The sequence below is a fragment of the Drosophila sechellia genome, chromosome 3L (genome assembly GCF_004382195.2).
Source record: "Drosophila sechellia strain sech25 chromosome 3L, ASM438219v1, whole genome shotgun sequence".
In the NCBI taxonomy this organism is placed as follows: domain Eukaryota; kingdom Metazoa; phylum Arthropoda; class Insecta; order Diptera; family Drosophilidae; genus Drosophila; species Drosophila sechellia.
In genome coordinates, this window is record NC_045951.1 from 21,472,031 (window position 1) to 21,491,676 (window position 19,646).

At 42.7% G+C, this 19,646-nt stretch overlaps 2 protein-coding genes across 2 annotated transcripts; both read right to left on the reverse strand.

Moving 5' to 3' along the window:
• Positions 1-10,843: 10,843 nt before the first annotated feature.
• Positions 10,844-12,895, reverse strand: LOC6616532 (glucose-6-phosphate 1-dehydrogenase). The gene has a single exon (XM_002040855.2). It carries the CDS (start codon positions 12,772-12,774, stop codon positions 11,173-11,175), a length of 1,602 nt encoding a protein of 533 aa, XP_002040891.1. The 5' UTR covers positions 12,775-12,895; the 3' UTR covers positions 10,844-11,172.
• Positions 12,896-14,030: 1,135 nt separating this feature from the next.
• Positions 14,031-14,363, reverse strand: LOC116801119. The gene has a single exon (XM_032718841.1). It carries the CDS (start codon positions 14,305-14,307, stop codon positions 14,086-14,088), a length of 222 nt encoding a protein of 73 aa, XP_032574732.1. The 5' UTR covers positions 14,308-14,363; the 3' UTR covers positions 14,031-14,085.
• Between the last annotated feature and the right edge of the window lie 5,283 nt (positions 14,364-19,646).

The following is a 19,646-nucleotide window of genomic DNA, read 5'->3' on the forward strand; positions in this document are numbered from 1 at the left end:
AAATGGTCGCTACCGTGAAGATCGTTTAGTATTTTCCACTTGGCGTGGGGGGCTAGGATTGGAGAGCAGAGTGTGAGGTCTATGTGTGTGTATGTGTTGTGTGTTGAAAAGTGTGTGGGAGATTTGTCGTTTAACAGGATAAGGTGCATGTTGTCAATGAATCTATGAGTTATTTTTCCTCGTTTATTTGTTGTTGGAGAGCCCCAGGATGGGTGCCATCCATTAAAATCTCCCGTAATTAGAGAGGGTGTTTGTTGTATGTTAAATGTGTTATGGAGTGTCTGGTTAGTTATGTTTTTGGTCGGAGAAATGTATGTGGAAAATATGTTTAATTTAAGTTTAGATTCTATATTTATGGCTATTGCTTCTATATCGATTGTTATGTTGAGGACAGTGTGTTGTATTGACTTATGCACTAGTAGTGCTACGCCCCCAAATCTGTTGGTGGCAATATTTGTTAATAGTTTGTAGTTTATTGGGGTTGGGATGTTATTAGTGTATTGTATATGGGTTTCTTGGAGGGAAATTATGTGAGGGGAGTATTTTTTGATTAGAATAAGGAGATGGCTGTAGTTGTTTAGATATCCTTTTAGATTCCATTGGATTATAGTTAGTGACATTTGAGAGAAAATTAAAGCTTATAACTTACTTAAAGGTAGTGTTAACGGTTGGGGTTTTGTGTAGAGTTTAAGGTTCTATATGGATTCGCTGTCGCTGTTGTTAGTGTGTTTGTTTTTGTGGGCTTTGGCCTTTAGTTTAGATGCTTTAAGGTTTATGGATAGGTTGTTGGACTTATCTTTCGGGAAGATTTTTATTTTTAGGTCTTCTGTGAGTTGTGATGAGTAAGCCGTAGATGGTTTTCTGGTAGGTGTGTAGTCGGTATCCATGTCTTCTAGTTTGTCGTAGCTGTGGTGGTGGTGGTGTTGGTGTGGTTGGTTGGATAGTAAGGTTGTTTTGGCTGGTTCAGTTGTTGGTGTCTTAGATGAAGTGTTTTGTGCTGCTGATTTGGGTGTGTGGTGCGGATTTTGGTGTTGTGATTGGGTTGTGTTTGTGTGAATATTAGGTGATGGAGTGTTTGTTGTCCTCTGGGTTGTGCCGTTTGTAAGTGTTTTGGCGTAGGTGTTTTTTGTTTGGAAGCCGTGACGTTCGAAATATATGTGTTGGGCCGTTTTATGGTCAACTTTTTGTGTAGTTTTAATTGCTGTTAATTCCTGGTTTTTTATGAACGTAGGGCATTTGCGGTCAATTGGGCTGTGTTGATGGTCAAGTTCTGGGTTATTTCGGCAATTTAAGCAGTTTTTTTCGTTTGTGCATTTTTCTCCGTCGGTTGTGTGTTTTGTTTCAGAGCAATTGATGCAAGTTTCTACACTTTTGCATATGGGTGTTGGATGACCGAAGCGGAGGCATTTTTTGCATCGAAGTGGGAGTGGGATATAGTCTCGTACTCGGACTGTTTCGTACCCGATTCGTACTATCTCGGGGAGCTTATGTGATTCAAAGGTTATAATTATAAGTCCAGTTTCAACTAATGTGATGTTGTTGGTGTCGGAGTTAGAGTTGGGGTTTTGCCGTTTCATTATTTTTTTAACTTCAGATACTTTTTGTGGTTTTAGTTCTTGTAGAATTGTGTCTTCGTCGATGTGTCTAAGGTCGTTACAGTAAATAACTCCCTTAGAGAAGTTTAATGTTTTATGTTCACTTGCTGTTACATCCACATCTGCAATTTTTGTTAGTTTTAGGAGTTTTCTGGCTTGTAATTCATTTTTGGTTTTTATTAGCAGGTTGCCGTCTCTTGTACGTTTGCATCCCTCAACTTCTCCTCCACAGGCAAAGTCCACCGATTTTTTAATGATGAATGGTGAAGTTCTTTCGAAAGAGTTGTTGTCATTTCTTTTAATAATTATAAATTTAGGTTCGCCTAATTGGGATTGGTATGTTTTTGAAGTGATTTTGTAAATGTTTGGTGGGTCTGTCATGATTGTTGGTTAAGGGCTTGAGCCCGGATTAGCGGTATTGTTGTTTTTGTTGTTAAGTTTTTTATTTTCTCTTTGTGGTTGATATTTGTTTATCAAGATTTTGCTGATAAGAGTTTTGGGCTTACGCGAAGCGAGGCTTTAGACTGAGTGGCACGACTTATCTCTTCGGAGGTTGAAGTGGTACTGGGGATAAAGTAAATATTACGATAACTTACTTTGGAACCGCCAATACCTGGCCAAATTTCACAGCCAAAATAAATACCCTGTCAAGCCACCAGACCGTAAGCGCATATCCAGCCCGAGGACTTCGTGCCACGACAACAGCCCCGTGGCCCTCAGGATTGAGTCTGGATTTGAGCCAGCCTCAGATTCGGGCTCTTGATGGTTATTATGTTAATTTACATGTCTGATGGCCCTAAAGCTGCGCACGGCTGGCCCACAACCCGTGCCCATGTGAGTGGGTGCGTGGCAGGTGCGACTAATGCATAAATTCCCTATAAACATATAGATTGCGCCGAGGAACAGGCACACGGCACACACATACGTCACTCCCGCTCAAAGTATGCAAAGTTATGTGCTAGCCTATGCGCGAAGCCCTGACTTGCCCATAATCGCGACTTCCCCTGTATGAGCAGCCGCGCGTGCTTTATAGGCCAAAACAAAATGAGTTTCTCGCATGCCTGGCTAACGCTCTCTGATGGAAAGCGGATGTGGAGCCGTGAGCCGAGCTCGTGAGGAGCCTGCAGATATCCTGAACCCATCCGCGATCAACAAGGTATCTAAGTCTCGACATCATTTATTTTATTGCACATACAGGTCAGGACATTTTCAGTAGAAGTAGAGGTTCTCGAACGAACATTCTAAAGTATTAATTTTTTATTCAATTTACACAATTGCACTCTCGCAAATAGTTTTCACTAGTCGAGTAATGGGTATCTGCTAGTCTAGAAAATCTACTATGTCGTTCTCGCTATCTCTTATTTCACCTTCCAACTTTATGATTGTATTTTACTCTCTCTTTCTCTTAACTCACGCACTCACCTCGAATGGAAACAGCGATCCCAACAGGATCCCAACCTTCGGGGCAAGTGGAGCTGATGAGGGTGGGGCGTGGCCATAATTGAGCTAAAATAGTTTGCATAAAAATGCAAATTGTCGCATATCCTGCACTTTTCCATTTAGCTTCGAACCTTTCCAGCCAGCTCCTGCTGCCAGCGACAGAGGCACAAATTTGTTTGGGGCCTTATCCTGGCAGCGAATCTCGCTGGCAGCAAATGAATGAGAGCAAATGAAAGGAACGTTGGCCAATTTGCTGTTCGCTGCCTATTCGAATGCGGGAAAAACGTTAGCGATTGTTTCTGTAGCTGCTGATGCGGTTCGCAGGCAAATATTGCATTAATTGAAACGCAGCCAAGCGGCGATGGAATTCTTTGTGCCCGCACATGCGAAGGAGTACATACTACGAGTATAATTGAGGGGTTCGGCGGAGCAGATCTGAAGGGAGGGCTATGGAAACTAGAACTTGCCCCATGTCAGGAGTAAATTAAGAAATCCACAGATAATCTCGGGACACATGCCAGAATAATTCATTCGAATACGACAGAAAAGTCATATGTCTGCATATTTTACTCATGCTTTCTAGCCACAATGGCACGACACAGTCTGAGGATTAAATTGAGTTAAGAAAATATTTTCGCATATTAAACGAGTGTCAAAGCAGTCGAGAGTGGCGAGTAAAGTTGCCAGAGACGAGACACGGATTTAATGAGATAAATTTTTGATTTAAGCATTTTTGCAGGACAAGAGGCAGCCACCGCACGCAGGGGAACTATTTTCGTTTTATGAGATTTTATCTTATTTAATTTAAACATACTTTTTGCATCCTCTACTTGGGACCCTTCATCCACAGCCCTGCGCCCTGTGCCATACTCCGCGCTCCCAGCCCTCCGGCTGTCAACGGCAGCTTTGTCCTTTGCGCTGCGCGCTGCAAACAATTTAAAGACAAAAGTTGGCCCAAGTATTAAAAGTTTTCTAGCTACTTGTTAGTTAAATAATAATGCGTAAAAGGAATTCCGAATGCAGCAGCTCCTCCAGCGCAAATGCAATTAAATGGCGACCGCACCTGCAGTCGAATTAGCCGCCCTCAAAGGAAACAGAAAAAAGGGGAGCAGGATGCGGTGCCTGAGGCGCTTTTGTTTTCGCTTGGGGTATCTGCACTTAGGCAAAGGAAAAGCAGCAGCCGCAGATCCGAAAAGCTTTTCTCGGACAACAATAAACCAAATTGGCAGGTTAAGTTGCGAACCGCTGCTTCCCAAGCCCCAAAAACTTTCAAATGTGAAATAATTTTCCACCCAGTCCCTGTCGAAAATCACATGGCGCCAGGACCAACAGAGCCAGCAAAGGACATGCAGTGTCTTTGGGATTTCGGGTCCAGACCGACTGGTCCTTGGTGCTTTTTCCTTTCGGCTTTGGCCTGGGGCCGTAGACGAACATGATGAGCATTTTTATATATTTCCCTTTGTACCGAGAATTTACGACTTGGACATGTTAATATGTGCGGATCTATATGACGCATTAAGTTGTGATTTATGCAAACTTATTTAAGCTCAACAATCAGATAAATCTCAAAACTTTATGCGTATATTAAGTTTCCATGTGCGGTTGTCGAGAGATGAGACTGTGTTAACAATTCCTTTAGTTTGCAGTTGGATTTAGTCAGGCTTTATTAAAAATCCTCTCAGCCATTAGGTTAAATTAAAATTTGGCATTAAGCCAAGGTGGTGAGCCTTTTGAAGGGATTTTCGATAATTTAAATTTAATATCCCTTTTAGCTTGCAAAAATTACTGGGCCATTATGGCCCATTATATTATTATGCAGAGCATGATCAACACGTTACCCGGGGTCTCAGCTCAGAGTTACCCAAGTATTTCCCGGCATGCGAACTGTGTTTAATTTTAAGCTTTGGTCCACAGCAACGCAAAAATGTACACCATAACCACCCACAACTAATTAAGTGGAGTGGCGAAAAGGGAAACCAAATTGATGTGGTCATCATCAACTTTTATGGAGCCTCGCTTTGGCGAAAATCCTTTAAAAGGCCAGCAATTTGACGAGAACCTATACATATACAATGTCTGTATGATGTAGCATATACTGTATGTAGCCGGCCCCTTTATGAGTTCAGATTTGGCTAAGAGGACAGAGGTCATTGATATGCCCACAAACTGTCAAACGAAAATTTGCTGTGCAAGAAAGTGGGTTCGCAAACCGGAGCGTAGCATGACAATGGCGACCCTTGGCCCAGGATATACCACGGAAGTTCCTTTCACACGCACACACTCACAGATGCACACACTGGCGACCTTTGGGCGTTTGGTCAACTTCCGCCCCAAGGCAACCGGAAGTGAGCCAAACAGTCGCCGTTGAGCCTGTCAACTAACGGAAGTGGCAACGGGGAGAGTTTTCCCCCGCTGAGTCACCTGATCAAAGTTATTCCACTGTCAACGAAGCCTCGAAAGCCTGACAAACGCAGACGCAGTATGGTGTGTCGAACTGCTCAAAAAGTTCCAAGTCCGGTAAATCCTTATGAAAATGTAATATGTGCAGAAGTTAGGCAATTCGGTGTATCAGCTAAGACCGCTGAGAGTTTAAATGCATTAAATGTGAACAATACCTGTAACATTTCACAGCAATTAACTTTTTAGTCAGAATAGCATAAACTGTGTAGAACGTAAAATAAGACATGAAAGAACACTTTGGTAGAGTTGCTCGACTACCAGATATCCGTTACTCGTTAGTCGGAGTGCGAGAAAGATATTTCAAAATGTGTGTTAAATATCGATATAAATGGGCAAACAAAAATTTAAAAGAATAAAAAAAAGAAAAAATTTTAAAAGAAATATGATCCCGATCAAAAGTAATCTACCTGTTACATGCTTCTCGTCGAATCTATATATACCCTTTACACTTGACTTACTCTCGTTTAATGTTATCTTAGAATGATTAATAGTCCAGAAATCTCAGGCGCCTTTTCAATGCTTTCCAAGGAATTCATTGAGCCAATTAGGAGCTAAGATCTCCTTACCGCGCATCCTTCTATCTGGCCGCTTTCAGCACAAATTCAGCTTAAGCTGCCTCCCCCGCCAGTTTGGCCCACTAGCAAAACGAAATTTGCAGTTGGCCCGCCATAACTCACACGGTTTAGGTTATTAGCGTAATGCAGCCCAGACGATTGTCGCACAAGGAGTCAAGTGTTGGGTGTGGAGCGAGGAGGATGTGGGGTGGATGTGCATAAACCGCGACGTATGCGAGCACATAACCCTGACAAATGGGACTCGGTTCCTGGACAGGTTCTGCACGAGGTGTCTGGGTTTGCATTTGAAATTTATAATGCAGCCGTAACTAAAGTCGGGCGAACCGCACCCACGGCGCTCGCATCTCTTAGATTTTCACATCGAAATTGCCATTATGAAAATGCTCAGCGAGAAGAACCATTTTCAAATTATAATACGCCGTCGGTTGGGTCTTCAGAGCGGAAGTACACTTTAGTTAGAGTGAATTACCTCGCACATCGGCAATAACTCAACCCAGTCAATAAAAATAGGAGCAGCAGTTGTGGGGGATCCGGGAAAAGCACTTCATAGCTTGTTGGGAAAAACCAAAAGCGCATAACAAATAAATTTCCTCAGCATAAAACCGTATTTACGATCCGGGAATAAACGGCAAATTGTCGCATAATATTTATTTGAGCAAAACAGATATCAAATAGGGCCAAGACCCACTTAACCGAGGGGCGGGACTCAAATGGAGATGACTCAGCAAACGAGATTCGTCGTGTGTCACTTCTAATAAGTCCTAACCAGTTTCGATGGTGGCAGAGCTTCGATTTGGATTCAGAACCAAGCAGATGACCCTAATGTGCGATAAAAAATACGTCATAAAATGCAAGGGCATGAATGAGGAAAACATGAGTAGAAAGCGGAACAAAATATTTTACTGGCATTGGTTCAATTTGACATTTATATTCTGTAGAGACAAGCTGAACAAAAAAATCGTCTTCTGATTTTCCTTACATAAGTGTTATTTCGTTTGAGCAACAAGATTGGAAACCGAAAACTTATTGAAAATGTGAAAATATTGAAATAAGTTCGCAATGCTTAAATTTTTACATCGTTGCACATAACAAATTTCCTAGGTTTTCGACGTTTTCGAGTCCCCTGCAAGATGGATAGGATTATTAAATTATCAAAGCATCCCGAAAAACATTTCGAATTTAAATATTCATGAATGAGAAGCCGGTCGTAAAGCGCAGACAATTTGCATATGTATATGCATTGAAGGGGAAGTATTTCAGGACTTTTCGGAGGAGGTTGTCGGGTAAAAGCAGCTGACTCACTGAGCACATAAAAGAGGACCTGGGTACGGGTGGAAAGTCAAGCACCTAGCTCATATTACGACATCCTACGCATCAAATGACACGTTTTAACACCAGCACAAGTGCAGCGAACGACGCACACAGGGGCACCAACCATGACCACGGCAACATCAGAAGCTGCAACCGTGGATGCCGCCATTGTGTAATGCACTAGGGAAATATATGGGAATGTGCGATTCACAAAGTATACTTGGACAATTGGAGCATGAATTCACTTTTGAAAATATGCAGAATAATTAATTTATATGGAAATAATTCTGGCAGTTTTCGTTACCCGAATTATAAATATTTTCCCTGTGGCACAATACAATTATAATTCAGCAGGCGTAATTGTGTCTTATTGTGCTTTGTAAACACAGATTGAAGAAAAAATAATTTATTTGTTTATATTATTAATAAGCATCACCAACATATATACGGATTTTTTCTCTCTGTGTAGGTCCACTGCATCCGCATTTCCTTCCAGAGCAATTCGGAAGACTTTGATGAGCGTGGAAAGAGGAGATGCCGTCGCAAGTGCACATGGACTATAAACCGCATTTTTACGTGCCACACGGACTTAGGACGTCGGGATCTAAAAGAGCAGCTAAACTCTTTAAGCTAATGCCTCGAAGATGGCTGTTGCCACCCATACATGTTCCAGAATAGCAACTGCCAATGAAAGTGGCCAGGACAACCATCAATTAATTGCAATATCTTTTTAATTAGAAAGCTCTCTTTGCGTCTCCTTTTCAGACGCATACGTAAAATGAATCCTTGGGGCAGGTTCTAAGAGGCAAGAGTAGCAGCAGAAAAGGCAAAGAAGTTGCATGCCAGCACATATTATTTACGTACAACGTTAAATATTTCTAAAAATGGTATATCCCAACTACTGATAAAATTCAAAATTCAAACTATCTAAATTGCCTATGGCTTGCGCTTTTATTCTTACTGATTTAAAAATACAAAGACCTACACTTATTGCGATAGTTCAGCTTTCACAAACCACAACTGAAACCCAATTGCAAGCTCTTCATAAGCAGTAGATTGGTTTCTCTTCAAATTACTTTTCATGTTGTTCTCATGCCTCACATTTCCCCTTCGCTGGCTCACATCAACGGTCCCACTACTCAAATCCCACTATTTCACACCCTTCCAGTCCGATTCGAACTAAAACTCAACTCATCCCGACTTCAGATCCGCATCCATTTCATGTTGCACCAGCATATTTCTGGGTTTTCATCACACATCCCTCGGCGAGACAGGCGTTGAAAATCTGCCCAATTCGTTTGCTTTGATTACGAGCTTGTTGCAGACCGAAACCTGCAGCATAACCAGAAACACCTCCAAAGCCACAAGTCCCTTTACCGAGCTAGTCAACATTTAGCTAACTATTTTTTCACACGCCCGAGAACCCAACATCCCTGCGCTCCACTACCCAACCCTATATCACGCCGTGTTGCTCCTTTTTTGCCAGTCACTTTTAAATTAAGCAATTTGAAATGTTGACCAGGGAATCTTTCCCTTCCTTTTCTGTACTTTCCTTTCCTTCACTTCACTTCCAAACCAGACCGCAAAATGTTGGCCCACAACTTGTGTAGAGTGTCACGGGTTGTAATCGCTCGTTGTAGGTGGCTGTAACTTGGTCAGGAACAGGACCATCCGACCATCCGACCATCCTAACATCGGACCATCGGTTCTTTGGAGGACCAGTTGCAATAGCCGTAAAGATAGCGCCACTGACATACGGAACACCCACGAGTGGGCGGGATGTGGATGAACCGTGTCGAAGGATGAGTCGATGGCCAACTAACTACAATTTTTTGATTGCCCGTGTTTTGTAAGCGCGCTGGCCATTTGCTTTACCACCTTAACTGCGTCCATGGCCCACGCTCTAGAAATCGCCCTTCCAAAAGGTGGACTTTGGTCAGCTCAGCACTGCCGAGCCATTTTAATTTCACTTTACGGTTTCCAAACACGAAATCCTTTTTGCCACTAGGTACTAGGTGTGCAGCCAGGACTCGTTTTTTATCGTCCTGCACTGCCCTGCTCCCCCGCAGGTGTGTTTGTTTGGGTCCCCTGTTTGTGGGGTATTAAAAAGTGAAATGGTGGAATCCGAAACCCCAAAGCGGACGTAGAAGGATGCCAGTCATATGAGTGTACGGAGAACGAGAAGGGGAGCCATTCCATGCCAGAGATTCACCAAGATTGCTCCTCTCTCCCCGAATTTTAGTTTCCAGGGTCGATTAGGTACGCCTTTCGTTTGGCGGCTTGGGTTACGCAACGATGATCTGAGCACATCTAATCCGGATTAGGTTGCACCTGCGTTAATTCGGTAACCTGCTTACTTCTTCGAAATAAGCACAAAATAATTTAATCGGTTTACGACGCCCGTCCGTCCCCTTTATGTTTATAGCAAATTAAATAGGCAATCACAAGCAGCCAACCAGAACGGCAGAAGTCCCATATGAAAGGAGCGCCAACGGCACGAGGATGGCAAATAAAATAAATAAACTCCGAAGGCAATCTCAATTGAAAGGGACAATATTGTTTTTAATGATTCTCATAGCCCAGACGCAGCGCCAAAATCTTTGGGGGAAAGGAAAATCTTTTTATTTGACTTTTTTGGCTGCCAAAGGGAGCGGGGCTGGCAAAAACCGTGGAAGACGAGCTGATAGAAAGGAAAATAACACAAAGCATATGCGTGGGTGGCCCACAAAGGCCATGGAAAATCAACAAGGACGAACCATATTCTAGACGGGGAAGTGGTCTCAAAATATTCTCGCGATGGCGTGGCAGGAAAATCTTTTGAGCAAACGCACGCCAAAGATAACAATGCAATTTACCATTTCGCATTTAACAATGCGATTTACATTCGACATTTGCTGAATCAGCGCGGCATCATCGCCATCTTCATGAGGAGCAAGTGACCACACTAAAGATTACGGGGTAAACAAGAAGTCATAGACTGGTGATTGAGCAGTTCAAAGTTTCTTAGCCAAAGTTGCGCTTAAGAAATCAGAGTAACTTTCCTTCCTATTGCAAACTCTCTTCCACCGTAGTTTGCAATTCATGTGTGTGTGCACTTTTTTCATCAACTGCTATATAGTTATTGAAAACTTTCCGAAACCGAGAACTTGCCAGTTGAACAACAACTGACCAACTGCCCGGGACGAAGACCTCTGAATAAGCAAGGATGTCGAATACAAGTATAAAGTGAGTTTGGTGTATTGACTTTTTGGGCTTACATGTACATTCTTAGCACCAGCAGTCTTTCACTTTTTACAATATGATCTGCTTTAATTGGGTTAATTGGAATAAAGATACGACCAGCGGATAAAATAGAACTTAAGTATAGAATATTAATGATTTAAAAGATCATTAAGACAGCAGCACAAAAAATTAAATGTATTACCTTTAAATACAATTTTTATTAAACTGAAAACAATTTTGTATGTACAAATATAAGTAGATATAAATTTGATAGAGAATTTCGTAGTTACCATAGACTCTAGTGCCTCGCACTCCTTTCTGCAAAGGACAATGGCCAAGGCATGCGTGTTGTTTACGCCCCTCTTGGCGAAATCCTCACCGGCAACATGGGCCACATGGGCAACAACTGCAACAATGGCAGCACGGAACGGAGTAGAACCGAATGGAACGGACAGCGGTGAAGGGTTGGACTGGGCAGCCAAGGTGAAGTGATGGCCAGCTGGTGCAACACAGCAGACTGCACTTGTTTAATTAAAAAACTTTCGTTGAAGCTTTAACTATCATTACGCCTAAGGATTGGAGCTCGGCCTCTTGGACCGAGGATCCCTTACTGGCTTGAGGGCGGTGTGGGGTCCGATTAGCTGCTTGCTCTTCTTGACCGTATATTCTAACGTCTCTTCGCTCTGATGCCACTCGTCCGTGGCAAAGAAGACGAAGCCCGCGCGCTCGGCCTTGCGATAGGCCAGCAAAGGACCCCGTGATCCAAAGTCATAGTGCAACGGGCGGGGACGATCCGAATCGATGGTGTTTAGGACGGGTGAGAATATGCGCCAAATCTCGCACTGCTCATCGGAGCGCATGAAGAGCGTCTGGTCGCCTTGGAACACGTTGAGCAGGTAGCCGGGCAGTCCTTGGAGTCCCTTCGGTCCCCGATCATCCACTCGCAGGTTGATCTCGCTCTCCCGAAGGCAGATATCCTCGCCCTGCCGCTTCAGTCGCATGCGCATAAAGACCTCTTCCGTGGGGAAGGATCGCAGGACCAGCTCGTTTCGAATGTCAGTACTGTCGCTGGGGAAGGTTTCGCAGTCCACCGCCTTGTACTGGATACGCACCTCCGACTTTGTGTCGTTCAAGGCCTTTCCCGCCCGCAGGATGAATGGTACTCCGGACCAACGGCGGTTGTTGATGTGCAGCACCACCAGAGCGAATGTGGGCGTAAAGGAGTCCTTCGGGATGTAGGTGTGCTCCGTGTAGCCGCACTTCGCGGGTTCACTCTCCCGCCGGTTGTTGCGGTATTGGGCCAAGACGACATCGCCTATGTTGGGAGTTAGCACCTGGCGAAGAATCTTCAGCCGTTCGGCGCGCAGGTCGTCAGCAGTGTTGGCGTACGGCTGATCCATAGCCAACATGGCCAGCACCTGGATCATGTGGTTAGTCATCACGTCGCGAATAATGCCGAACTGATTAAAGTAGTCTGCCCGATTCACCGACACCGGCAGCTCACACTTTACGGATATCATCACCGCCGCCACGTGGCGATGGTTCAGGGTCTCGCCCCACAAGTGGTTCGAGTAGCGCAGCGCAAAGAAGTTCTGCATCACCTGCCGGCTGAGGAGGTGGTCCATCAGGTAAATCTGCGACTCCCGGAAGCAGTTGCACAGCGAGGTCTGGAAGGCCTTGTAGGAGATGTCGTCCCGTGCGAAGGGCTTCTCCACTATGATTCGGTTCCAGCCCGTGGTCGAGCTGCACTTTCGACTGACATTGAGGGTCACCTGATCGAACACGATCGGTGGCAGCGCCAGGTAGAAGATCCGATTCGCGCGCACCTGATTGTGCTTTGTCTCCTGGTGGACCATCGCCTCCGTGAGCGCCACGTAGTGCTCCGGCTTGTCGTACTCGCCCTGCACACAGTGCACGGTCGTCCAAAAGAGGTTGTACTTCGTGGGGTCCCGATGCTTGTCCAGCTCCATGTAAGGAAGAATCTGCAGCCGGTACGTTTTTGTCTGCAGCGGGGACCGGGTGAAGGTAAATATTTTGGTGCCCTGGGGCATCCGATTCTCCCGGAAGAGAGCCCAAAGCGCCGGAAACACTTTCTTTTTGGCCAATCCGCCTGAGGCTCCGAAGACCACGATGGAATACGCCTCCTCATTGTTGGGGTCCATGGAAATCATTTCGGGGAATTTAATTGAAGTATAATTTTGAGAGAATAAAAGAAAGCAAGGTAACGTAAAATTTTGACCAAGAATAAATAGTCTTAATTTTAAAGGATCAGTGATAGATATTGCCTGGAGGTATAGACTGAGGCCAAAATCGTAAATCACACATTTGTTTTATTTTAATAATAGTTTTTAAACGGACATTTATTAAATCATGTTCGGTTTTCCATATTTGTTAGTCTTGAACTTGACTTTGGAGGGGTTTAATCCGTTTTTACCTTGTGAGTAAGATCATACAAATAAGAAATTTTCTGGATATTTTAGCAAATATGGAAGACCAATTTGTAAAATATAGTAAAATTCGTTCCGGAAGAACAAAAGCAATGTAAAGTCTTTAGATTTACTCTTCTCTATTGCTCTATTAGATTACTTTTAAATTGGTGTAAATTACATCAATCATTTCATATTATTTTAATCTACAGAAACTAAGCAAAATCAGCCTCGAAAAAAGTATTTTATTCTTAGTCTATATCATACCTCTACCTCCCGCACTCTTTATCCAGCTGAGTAACGGGTATCCGATAGTCGAGTAGCCCGACTAAATCGTTCTCTCTCGTGTTAGACTGATAAACAACGAAGGAATAGGAATTCGTTCAAACTATATTTTTAAGAATTGAATTTCAGATTTTTAACACTTTTATCGAGAAATAGACAAGTTCAACATAAGGATTTAAGCCTGAATATTTTCAACGAACTAAACGCTCTTCCTAGCAGCAAAAATAAAATATTTTTAGTCAACAGGCCAGACCACTAATCCGGAAAGGGGATTTAAGCTCGGAAGGCTGCTGAACAGGAACGTTCTGGCTAGCAGACAAACTGTTTGGAGCACGGATCGGGTGGCAATAAGCCTCAAGTTCCCATAAACGCACCCGAGATGTGCAGCAGCCCTTTCGTGCCCTGCAATTCAAATTCAATCAATTCAAATTCCCTAATCCACCCTTGAAGTGCAAGCGAGCGACCCAAGGGAGCCGAACTGCAGTGGCATTTCTATTTCCCTGCGTGCCACACATGTGAGATCCGGAGCAGCTAATATGAGTGGCCTCCTATTGCGATTCCTATTCCTATGCCCCATCCAACCGGATACTGGAATGATGCTTTGATGCCGCAGTGGACGGGCCTTTTTAGTTTGCTATAGGAAGAACCGCATTGAAAATCTAGCTCTCAAATGGGAAAACCCTTTTACTAAAATATAAAGTAAAAGTCGAGACGAATATTCTATTCTGCTCCCGTTTATTGGTTCATGCTGGACCATTAATGGTCCATCTATTAGGTAGGAGCTGCAGTTGTCGCCTCCGCGCCTGCTGCTGGTGTAGATCCTGTGGCACCAGGCTTCTTCTTCGGCTTGACTTTAAGGCATTTATTTTTTTTTGGGGCCAACTTAAGAGGGGGCTTACACTTTTTTGTCCTCGCCATTGATACTTCTACAGTGAAGCAGCACACCAGCATCATCAGCGTGATGATGCAAAAGAGAGCCAGGGAGATCTTCATAGCGCAGCAAATCCAGAGGGTCTAAGAGCTCATATTCACGATCGCGGCACATTCATTCACTGCGTGCTATGTAATTGGGTGGAGCTAAATCTATTAGGCTGCTGACATTTCATGGTGCCTTACGGTATATTTAATGCTTTTAACTTCTTTTAACCAGATAATTTAATTTATTCCCATCAGTTTTTCACATTCGGGATGCAGTCTGCATCCACAATAAAAGCAGAACATTCAAACGGAAGAGAAATCGGCAAGTCGAAGCTAAATTAAACATTAAAATGATCAATAGCTAGTATATGATATAGTCGTCCGATTTTGATCGAGTTAAAACCAAAATTTTTTATGGTTTCATTACGTAGGTCAGACTCATAGGAATAGACTTATAAAGGAAATAGTTATGCGGAAAGCTTTAAAACTGAGAGACTAGACGAACAGACGGGCATTTAAAGGGTCGCAAATGTATCCTGCGGTTTTAACTTCTAGCTAAAATCAAGGGTTCTTTGTAGCTCACAAAGTGCTTAATAATAATAACTTTTAAAATTGCATAAATGCCCATTGCCTATAAGTAAAGGTCGTGACGGCGTTGTGACGGTTTTAGATTCAATTTAAATGCTTTTTTCTTGACTTCGCAAGAAAAGTCCAAAAATTAGTAAAACAAATAAGAACTAGAAACGCGTTAAAGAAAACAAACCGAAGAAACGTGCCGCACGAATCGAAATCAGGACTAATTCAACTTGAACTTTTTGTATTTCCCTCCACTTTCTGACCGAACTCATTTTCCTGTGTTTCTACGTGCCTGTCAAACTCTGGGCAATCAATATGGAAGGAGTAGTGCAGAGATTAGTTGCCAGGATATGGCAGTAAAGCCTCTCGTATTGGACATCTTGAGCTGCAAGAGGAGGCTGTTACCGCTGTTAATTGGCTTTGTTTATGAACTAACCCGGAGTACCCTTGGAATTCACAATCCCCTTGCAAAAACGGCTTACGAGTACTAGCCACATCCAACAGCCATTCCAGTTACACCTGGCGTATGCTTGTTATTTTCCCATAATCATGGTCGGGCATTGGTCAAGTGAGCTTGGACTTACAACCGAATAAGGACAGAGACTAACATTTGAATAAGATAAGTTCCATTCAATATACAGGCATCCTTGTGATTGATTCCGGATGAAGTGCGTTCGACACAAGTATTAATTGCCAAGTGCAAGGAAACTTATAGCTTGCAAAATCAAGTTAAGGAATAATAAGGATAACAGCGAATTTAATTATAGAATCTGATGGTCATGTTTCTTGCTGATGCTCTGGTTGCTGTAATTTCTTGTTCTCATTTCAATTTTTTTCTTATTTAGTCAATGGTATTTACAAATATCTATTCGTAATTAGTAATGATCTGGTTTTTATAAAAAAAAAATAAAGTTAACAACAGATTGGCCAATGATGTCAAATTTCGGCCTTGGCCACTTTTTTATATGTAATATGAGTGATATGAATAAATTCTTGCTCTGGATCATAACAGACAAATTAGTTGAATCATCTCGAATCCGGCACATCAGCCATGGATTCTTGACCTTTTCAATGACACAGCAAGAAGATGTGCCATACCTCAATTTACTGCGGCTCCTTCCTTCAGTAGCCCAACTGGCGCCCCTTGAAAGTCAATTTCAATCAGCAAACAAAGGAAATTTCTAGGCCAGAACATAAACACAAACAGAATAGTGGTCAATGAGCCCAAAACAGGAAGAGCTCCGGATGGATGGCCTAGCCAAAGTGGCTGGGACTTGTGAGATGCGGACGAGCCTGACCCAGGCGAAACTTTGCCAACGATTTATGCACCGGCTAAGCATTTTAAACACATGCATAAATCAGAAACGTACAGGACCAAGGGTGGTCTGAAATATTCGGCAAACAGTTGCTTAAAGCCAAAGTTTTTAAATGACCCATGGAACAGATCAGGCGGGAAGGGGCTTCTCTCCCGATGATGTGTGACAGTTTGTGGCAAATTGAAAGGACATGGGGCGAATATGGAGACGCCTTCGACTTAGACACACCATTAAGCTCATAATTGCCTCATAAAGATAGGCAAAATCCAAGGGCGGTCTGGGTGCCCAGAATATGTGCCATCAGCCACGAGATTATTGTGCTTTATTCGCTTTCATTTGCTCTCTCCGGGATCACATAAAATTTAATTAAATTGTTTTATTGCATTCAGGCCAAATGGCATTCCTTAAACGAACTGCCATCAACTTCAGCGTTTCGTGGGCCACGAGCCACAAGCCGTACAAAAGAAGAGAGTCGAAAAAATCCCTGTTCGCATAATTAAAGGAAGCCGCAGGAGCGACTCCCAACATTCTCGTGGCTAATCTTTCATGGGATTCCGCAGCCACAAAAGCGGAATCGTTGGGTCCACATTCATCAAATGAATCAAGATTTGTCGGCACTGCGATATCTCCATTTGAAAAGGGCAGAGTGTTTGCGAAATTAACTAAGTAGTTGGGCTATTTAAATGTACATATGTTTTACCGATATCAACGGGAGTGTCAGTGCTATATTATTTTACTTCGAAAGTAATCGAAATTTCGACCCTCAGGTTGACCGTTGGTCATCTCTTAATATACAGTTGACCTTTAAACGCAATGTTATGAGCAATTTCAGCAGTAATTCCGTGAAATTGAAGGACCCTCTGTAGAATTGACAGGTAAATTGTTAGGTAAGGTTAGTATAAATCGATAAGAGCGTGAAACTAAATAATTAAGTAAGGCTTAATCCACCTTATTCTAACTCGTACTGAAAGGGGAAAGTGGTCCTATAACCTTGGACAGAAACTGGTAGCCCCTCGCACAAATGGCAAATGGCACACAAAGAGGGCCCAGAATGAAAGGAACTCATTGGCATATCTACATATTTCTGGTTCAATGCATTGCCAGAACGCACACACAGATACATACCAACACATAGACGAGCCCGAAAACAGAATAGCAAACAAACAGGCGAACATCTCTGGCGATTATGCAGTGAAAAAGAGCGGCACCGGGAAAAGTCGGAAATGGAAATGGACTGGCAGAAGGAAAGGAAAGGGGGAGCGTGGAAATCCTCCGCAGGGCAGCCAAACCGAAAGTATTCGAAAGATGCCAATTCATTTGTGCCATAAACAACTACAAACACAATCGGATGGCAACAACAGTTAAGCTGGGACAAGATACTGGATATATCCGCACGGGGATATAGAATGCATATGCACACTGCATATTGGCCAACTATCGATCCGAGCCATTGTAATTTGCAACTTTTCATTTTCCATTTTTTGCGCTCGAAGATAAATTATTATTTGTTGGGGGTTGACAGTCAAAGTGAAATGTGAAATAATTTGTGGATTTTCCATTCGGGTCAAATTAAGGAAATTGTTTCCGGGTTCTACGTTCTACATAAATTCTTCTCTGGTAACCAGTGAACTGTTAATATAACACTGGATTCACTGAAATCAGAACCACGCAGAAATTTAGAGAAGTGATGGACTTGATTTTTAAATGCTGGATTTGAAGATTATATAGAAATTTTAGTTAGTTTTAGCCCAAAAATATTTATCTGGGCATCTAAAAGTTTCATAGACTGCCTAAACTGCATGCTCAAAAAGTTTTTTGTTCATGGATTGCATGAATGCTTTCACTTTCAAAAAAATCACAATATATGTGTTCTTTGCAAGAGTGTGTTTGTTGGGTTTCCCAAAGAGCGACTGCTATTTTCATTTTCCATTTCGCATTTGTTCATTTTCCATTTCCATGTGGGAAGGGTATGCAAATTTTCCTGGCCCGTAAACACAGACTCTTGTAAGTGTGTGTTTTAAGGTGAGTCAAGGCTTTGTCTGAAAAACAGCTAGCACCATGTGAATCACACACTTAAATGTGTTGGACATGCTCTGACGGACTGTCGGTGTTTATGATGAAAAACGGTCCCTACCCCGCCCTGTTCATCTGCTAAGAGCCCACTTGGCTTTATTATTCGGCAGGAACTCTCGCAAAGTTAGTCATTTATTTTTTGTCCCTTACTACGTTTATGCCATGAGGCTTCGCGATAATTGAAGGCATCAATTCAAATCACAGCCCAAATTCAAGACTTATTTGGTTTGGACGTTTACGTAAAGGTAACAATTTGACTTATTACTCTGGTAGTTAACAAGTGGAAAAGTAAGATTTAAAGGCGAAAAAGTGCATAAAGTACATATATTCATTTGCAGTTGTTAAAATTAATAGGGAAGAGTAATTTCCAACGGACTTGTCTGACTTGTTTTCCTTTAACCAGAAGTTCCGGCTCCGTTTTCACGCATCCTACCTGAATTCGTGATAAACAAAAAATGCGTGAAAAGTTAATGGCATAAACACCGTAGCTGTTTCCAATGTGTGCCTGTGTGCAGGATAATTTGATGCGACATGCAACTTCTGAAACTTTAATTGACATCAGCAGGGAGGAGGTGCGGTCAACATGGCTCAGCACGAGGCGACCCACAACAACTGGGACCTAGTCTATAACCGGCTGGCCAAAGGGTTGCAGCTTTCAAATAATCCTGGTACGCTGCTCATCTTTTTCAGACTCATGCTCCAAGATAATTGAGTTTCCTGCCTGCAGCCAGCTCAAGCTGCAAGAACAATAACCGGAGCAGCAGGAGCTACAGAAAATTATTGTATCATTGCGAAACGGAGTGTGCGAATAACCACAGCCCTTCTTCTCGTGCTCATCATCCTGCCATGAATCTGTGATGCGAATTGCCACTTCTTGCAGCTGTCTCCTTGGCACGATTCTCCATGTAAATGCCATTTTCCCAGGACACAGACCGAAAGTGCGTCAAGAAGTGAAAGTGAAGAAACGAGTTCGAAATTCTCCGTTTGCAGCGGGAATGCTGTCCTATTTTGAGGCGTCAACCTATTACTTTTTAAGACACTCGGCTTTAATTTTATTCAAGCAACATTTTAGTTTTTACAAACTGTCTACATAACTGGATTGTCGATGTCCGATGAGATTGCAATTTTAATAATAATCGATTGAATCGAATTTTCTGCCCTTATCAACATTTTTTTCCATAATGAAGTTGCAGTTTTATGATAGCAGAGGCTAATATTGACAGTCCTTCTTCCCTTAAGACCATTTGTAGGTGTTAAGTGAACATGACTAGATATTAAATATATATTATATACAATAAATATGTCATTAGATCACAAAAGTCAGAGGGAAATGTAAATGATTTTAATTTGTTTTTGATGCGTTCAAAATGTACTAAGTATTTTTGGGCCCGTGCTGAATCAACAGTTTGGCAACTAAGAGAGAATCGTTAAGAGAGCGGCGTTGCCCTG

What these genes read in the sequence shown, in the direction of transcription:
- LOC6616532 (XM_002040855.2), bottom strand. Translation starts at nt 12,774, where the DNA reads ATGATTTCCATGGACCCCAACAATGAGGAGGCGTATTCCATCGTGGTC.
- LOC116801119 (XM_032718841.1), bottom strand. Translation starts at nt 14,307, where the DNA reads ATGAAGATCTCCCTGGCTCTCTTTTGCATCATCACGCTGATGATGCTG.